The sequence below is a fragment of the Agelaius tricolor genome, unplaced genomic scaffold, assembly GCF_023055355.1.
Source record: "Agelaius tricolor isolate 1412-34295 unplaced genomic scaffold, bAgeTri1.0.p SCAF_16, whole genome shotgun sequence".
In the NCBI taxonomy this organism is placed as follows: Eukaryota; Metazoa; Chordata; class Aves; order Passeriformes; family Icteridae; genus Agelaius; species Agelaius tricolor.
This window is the reverse complement of record NW_027269276.1, coordinates 9,477,425-9,484,074: the sequence shown is the minus strand read 5'-3', so window position 1 is coordinate 9,484,074 and position 6,650 is coordinate 9,477,425. Positions and strand designations below refer to the sequence as shown.

The following is a 6,650-nucleotide window of genomic DNA, read 5'->3' as shown; positions in this document are numbered from 1 at the left end:
TGCTCCCCGCTGGCGGGATGCTCTGTGGATGGCCTATGGGTGCTCCCCGCCGCCGCCGCCGTCCCCTCGCAGCCCCCGCCCGGCTCCCGCCGCTGTCTCCATGCGACAGCGCAGCGTGGGCGTCTCCCAGAGTTTCATTTGCATATCTCGGCGAGCAGCCAATAGACGGGCGGCGTTGCCGCCACATTTGCATGTGGCCGGGCGGTGGCCAATGGGGCGGCGGCGGCCGGGCGCGCGGAGGGCGATGCTCCCGGCGGCGCGCGGGCGGCGCAGCGCGAGGCCGGGCCGGGCGCGGGGACCTGCCGGGCGCGGGCGGCCCTGGGCCCGGGCGGCCGCGGGGCAGCGGCGGCGGGACCATGTCGGTGGCGGGGCTCAAGAAGCAGTTCCACAAAGCCAGCCAGGTACGGGGGCCGCGGCGGGGCCGGCCGGGCTTTGCTGGTGATGGGCGGCTCGCCCAGCGCCCGCTCCCGCACGGGCGGCGGGTCCCCCCTCCGTCTGTGGCAGCATCACCCCGGCACCCCGGGGAGTGTTTCCCTCAGCGTTACCTCCGCGTCCTGCGCCTGTGGCTTTGCCTGTCAGCTCCCTGTGCGGTTCTCACAGCAGAAGGTTGCCCCTTCCATTCTTTTGCTTGGGGCTTCAGGTCTTTCCTTTAGTTAATAACATTTGTTATTTAGTCGTGGGTTCGTGTTCGTGTTTTGAGGCCTCAGTTAAAGCTACAGCGTGTATGGGAGCAGCTTTCCCCTAAAGAGTTCATTGTTTTGATCTGCCACGAATTGCTGGTTGTTATCCTACCTGGAATGCCGTGTGTTTGTCCTGTAGAGGGTATCAGATGTTTCTAGAGTTTTCCCTTCTTTTCTAGATCCTGTACTCTTCTCTAGAGTGAATCTTCATCTTCTTCTAACCCCTTTATCTCTTTTCTCTTTTCTATGTGCTTTGCTTTAATAGTTCAGCTGGTTTCTTTTAAGAGAGAAGCACCTTTCTGCCAAGCAGGAAGCCTGGTTGAATTCCATGGCAGGATGGTGCCAGTGCCAAACCCTGCATTGATGCGGGGGCTTTAGGATGTGCCTGCAGTGGGATTCTTCCACTGAAGGTGTTTGGAAGTCTCAGCTGCTTTGCTTGCTCATTCCATGTCAAAGAGATCTGTAATTCTGCTGGCTGTCATTAATGTTAATGGTAATATCGAAATTAGTGTCTGTGACCTGTTCAGTGCAATCTGACAGCTGCTCTTCTCTTGGTGAGAGTGAGGAAAATAAAGGTTCTTTGAGTGCTTGGCTGTTGTCTTTCTAGGTCTTCCTTCAGCTATGTGGCTTGTCAGCAACCCAAGTGCAGAATCTGCACTTTGTTTGGATACAGAGATGATAAATATTTGTATCTAATGTTTCAGTAGCGTGCTCTCTTTCATGAAATGTACTGATCCTGAAAAATGTTGTGAATTGTTATCTTTTAGTTAACTTTCACTGTTCCTTTGAGAAAATGCTTGATCTGTACAGTAAACAAATCCAAGGACAATTTATTAAAGATTTTGGCTTGTTTTGCATCTGATATGCTGGTAAGTGATGCAGCCTTTGCTGTAGTGAGCTTGCAACTCAGGAAGCAGATGATACATAACTGAGGAAGTTTGAGAGGTAACCACAGCAAGAGCCCTCTTGTCTAGCAACTGGTACAGTGCAGGTTACTTAATCCTGCTCAGATGTCAGGCAAACAAACAAACAAAAGGATGGGTGGGATCTGATAAAGGTAGGAATAATGGCAGAAAGGAGCTGTAGAATATATTGAATTGGACTGCATTTATTGGAAAGTTGCAGTATGGCTTCCAATATTCCATACTGTAAGGAACTGCAATGCATAACTCATAAGAATATTCTTCTTGTCAGGGTGGGTCAAAGGTAAAATTTCAACTTATTTTCAAATGCAAGAAATTTTAAATCAGTTGATTGAAGAAGTCTGTCATTATTAGGAAATTCAAGTTCAAGAATAAGATACTGTTTGGTTTTTTAGTTTTTTGTACATAAGGTAGCAGAAGACCCTTCTTAAAAGCTCATTCTGTAAGAATTCAGATAAGATGTTGGGGAAAATAGCAGAAGAAATAGCATATATATGTAGTGGATCAAACCAGCCATGTTTGAACAATGAAACTGCTTATCTCAGGCACACAGAGGCTCAGTCATGCCCAGATGCATAAAGTTTTTGAACTAACAAAAATAAGGTGGGACATGAAAAATGGCAATACTGGGATTCCATCTTTTAGAAGAATTCTTTTACAAAATGCTAAAGCAAGAAAATGCAGAGCATGAGAGGTATTTCTCCACAGAAGATTTGTTAAATTTCCAAGTACTGTGGGATCACTTAAGGAGACAGAGACCTTTGTGTATTGAGTGGATGAAAGATGCCAGTGGTAACTGTTAACAGCAGAGACAGGCATTGCTTGGGGAAAGAATGAAATTAATTCCTTTAGTGTTCCCAAAGGAGAATGGGGGCAGATGACAAAAACTGGCAAATGTCCCAGAGGACATTGAGGAATACTGGAGGGAATGAGGCTACTGTCAGGACATGTGATTAAGGAATAAGAATAATATTTGAAAGCTGACAGAACCTAAGGACAAAAAATCTGAAGGCTGAAGTAAGTGTATTAAGACAGTCTGTTTTTAACAGTTCATTCAAAAATGTGACTAAAGATCAAAAATGGCAAGATACATATATACTATTTCCATGCTGAAGTAGACTTCTGTTCAATGAAAATAAATGACAATTCTAAATGAAATACAGAGTAGTATAGATACATAGTTATAAAAGTATTAGATAGAATAAATGGAATTATTCTAAACTCTGCTTGCTCTTACTGAACCACTGAACTTTTTTGCAAAAAACTGCATTTCAGTTTTGTGCTTGTAAAAAGCCTGTGTATGTACAGCTTTTGCTGACTAGTGGTGACCACCTTTGTGTGTAGGCTTAAATTCTAAGTGCAGGAGTCCAGGAAAACAAAAATTACTTATGATTTGATACACACAGTTGAGGTTTTGGGATGTTTGTCTGATGCTTGTCAGTTTGGTTTGTCTGAAGTTACACTAAAATAAATGAGTGTTTCCTTTATGAAAGGTCAGCAGCTAACTTTTTATGGTTACTAATGCACTTGCCAAATTCAGGCATCACAAGCCATTGCAAACTTGGCTGGTGTAGTAAAAATCACCGTGGGTCTGTCTGTTTGTAATCCAGTAATTCACAGGAAGTGTTTGGGTGGTTTTCCCCTAGAATTTTTTTACCCAATTGTTTTTATTTTCCGCTGAAAATTGCATGTTTGGTTTTCTAGAAGTGTCAGGCAGTGGGATCTAGAAGACAGCTCTTGTGTTACACATCTAACACAAGATGAGTAGAGTTTGAGCTGTTTTTCTGTACATTCAGTAGATAAAGCTGCAGTGCTACTCCATTATCTGTCCCCTAATGATTGCTTCCCCTGGTGTCATGGCATGGATAGACCTGAAGCTGGGATGTATCTCAAAGTTTCTGTGTCTGTTATGAAGTGATAACACCCTTCATGTTATTAGAGTTTTCTTTACTATGCTTTCTACTTAGGTTATAAGTTTAAATTGAAGTTCTTTAATTGAAAATGATCTGCAATGAGGATCTCTTCCATTCTTTCCATTAAATATCAGTGATGATTCCTTGAGTATAACTCATTTAACTCATGAAATACCAAGCAGAACCTGTGAAGTGTCTTACCACCTCTCACTGGCTGATAAGCAGGGCAGGCTGTTTCTCAGGCCTGATTAATTCATGTGCAACTCCCATAAAATTCAACTTTTTTTTTAAATATATTTTTTAAATTAAGTTTTGTGGAGTTTTGTTTGCAGTGAGAGTTTGTGTCCTGTTGCTTTCAGCCCCTGCCAGATCAGATCTGTTTTCCTGTTTTCAGTTTGAAAGCTTTTGATGTAGGTGTGTGTCTCTGCCTGCTGCTTCTGCAGGCCTGGCTCTCTGTGCATGTATGTGGGATAACCCAGGTGGTGGGAGGCCTGCATCTTCTGGTGTGTGCTGGGAGTATTTTTAGAGCTTAGAAAAGCAAGAAGCACAGAGAATGAATAAGAAAGCCTTAATAGGTGACAGATTAATTTCTAATTTCTTCTGTGCTCTAAAACCAGGCTAGGATCTCTCTGTAATGATTTGTGATTTTTCAAAGTGCTTGGAGGCTGGTGAGCTCAGAACCTCCCTCCCTTAGGGTGTTTTGAAAGCTCAGTCCTGATACTGCCATAGGAAATCTGTTGATTTTCAATTCACACTTTAAAAAAAATATTTTTTAAATTGTAGCTGAAAGCTGTGTATAGAAGCACTTTCACTTTCAACAACTTATTCATATAATATTTCTTAGGCTTAGGTTCTTAGAGGTAGTGGAAAGTAATGCTTTTCTGAGAAAAGAAACACATCTGCCAATATTCACGATTATTGTCTTCTTTGCAATGTGGTCATCAGCAGCTACTGTAGCCTCTGCAGGCTGGGTCCTTAAACCTTCTCCCATTGTCAGTGAAGGAAGAGAAGCTCCAAGAGAGTGTGAGCCAGGAGCTGGTTCTGTTTTCTACAGACAGAGCCTAAGGGGAAGCAGATTTTCTAACCAAAACAATCAAAATCTTCAACCTACTGTAATAAATATATAAGTAATATGCTCTGTGTTTTAATTTCTTATGTGTCCTGAATGGCATTTGTCTTTTCAAGTGCTGCAATTTTTTTAGCAATTTTTAAATGGCCTTTTTCTGTTTTTTAATCTTTTTTAAACTTTCAGCTGTCACCAACAGTTGCAGGGATGCTGCTTCATATATCCCAGATTTCTGCTTTTTCTCCATTGATTTGTGTGACATTTTGATCCCATCTGTTGGAGTGAAAACCAGATCAACCAAGACCACCTTGTTCCCCAGACAGAATAAGTTGTGTGATTGGATTTTGTTGTTAGATTATTAGGGGTGGTGGTGGTGTTTTTTGGTGATTTTTTTTCTTTTTCTCTTGACTATTTTTCTTTTCTGTTATGCTCTAGATACTAGCCTAGACATAATATTTAAGCCTCTTTTAAGGTCCATGTTGACATTGAGTTAATACACAAAAAACTTCAATTACACAAGGGCTCGATAGCAAAGGAAATATTTTGGTAAACTGTATACAAGGAGAACTTGAACTTGACAGTGAGACATGAAGGGAAACTTTATTGCCTATATCTAGTTATATTTATTTCCTAGGGCTATAAGCTGTTATCATACAGTGTGTTAGAGATACTGTCCTTTCACAGTCAGTGTGAATTGGGAATGATAAATCCATGACAGTAGTGTAGAGAAAGCTTCTGTCCTGTTCCTAGATTTTATTAGATAGTTGGATTTACTTTTCTTCAAATCTTACAGAATTGTGGAAGGAGGACAGTGGTGAAAAGGACAAAAGAATTTAGTTTCTTGTCTGATATGTTTTAAATGAATAAATGTACTTCTGCAGTTATATTTATCAGCTGCTAAGGTGGCCTGGCAGTAAGGCAGAAGTGTAGCAAAAAGAAGCTGTGAGTGCTTCAGTTAGCACAGTCCAAGTTAGCAGAAGGTGAGGTCATGTGCTCTGCAGCCTTTAACAATGCAGCTCCCACAGCCTGCAAGAGGGGATCATAATGCAGTAACTCAGAAACTTAGCAGAGATGCAGCTGCTATTTGGAAGGAGGTTATTTATATTTTACCCATAAAATATTTATATATTAAAGTCTGAATGGCATTGAAAAAGAATAGAGAGTGGCATAATAGAGTGGGAGCTGAACTTTCTCCTTGAATTCATCTCCTTTTATAGCTTGGCTTTGCTGTAGAGTTTTGCACAGGCATCCTGAAAGTTGGAGTGAGAGCTGGCACTCCATGCCAGGCTCCTGCTGCTGCCTGAGTCACTGCGGCACATGCTGGGTAATACATTGCAGTGCAGGCTCCTGAGAATCCTGCAATGCTGAGAAACAAACAGCCAAGGCAAGGCCAGCAGCAGCACTGCACTGGCATTTTCTCTAGCAGCACTTGGAGTTACGTGGAGTTGCAGTGCACCTGCACTTTCTGTAAACACACATGGAAATAAAATATAAAATGCATCCTGTTCTTCATAGCTTCTGTAAAAAGTATATAAACCCCAGACTTGCTCTTATAATGATAATGTTAAGGACAAAGTGCTTCTGTTTATGTTAATGCCACTTTCACCCCAGTTTATTGCCATAGTCTAATTCTATATTGTGCTGAGTTCTCATTGTTGGTCTCTTTTCTGTTCATGGAGAGGAAGGCACTGCTGGAGTTTTATGGCTGGTTGAGAATTGAACCTGTAGGTTTTAACAATGCTTTTCAGAAGTCCACTTAGAAAAGAGCCATTCAAATATCAGGTTACACCTTCTATTCGATTTTCTAGAGCCCTAGTGTCCTTTCACTGTGTACATGTTTCTGTTATCAGAGTTACTAAGAGGTTTATGCATTGGTGGGAGAATATCCCAGTTAATTTCCTGCAGCATCTCAGATAGCAGCAGCTGTGCACGTGAAACACAAAAATAACTTGGCCTTACATACTTGCTATTCAAAGGACAATGCCAAGCCTCTGAGGAGAATCAATTCTGTTTCCTTACCATCCTAATTAAGGTGCATTTTTGATACTGTACTTGAGTTTAATGAACC

The 6,650-nt window shown here is 42.0% G+C and overlaps 1 protein-coding gene across 1 annotated transcript in view; it reads left to right on the top strand.

The window, feature by feature from the left end:
* Positions 1–239: 239 nt before the first annotated feature.
* SH3GL3 (SH3 domain containing GRB2 like 3, endophilin A3) overlaps positions 240–6,650 on the top strand; it is a 42,400-nt gene continuing 35,989 nt past the window's right edge. Inside the window, exon 1 of the mRNA XM_071441403.1 lies at positions 240–401. Coding sequence (XP_071297504.1) covers positions 357–401 — 45 coding nt within the window. The 5' untranslated portion in view covers positions 240–356. The remainder of the gene's footprint in view (positions 402–6,650) is intronic.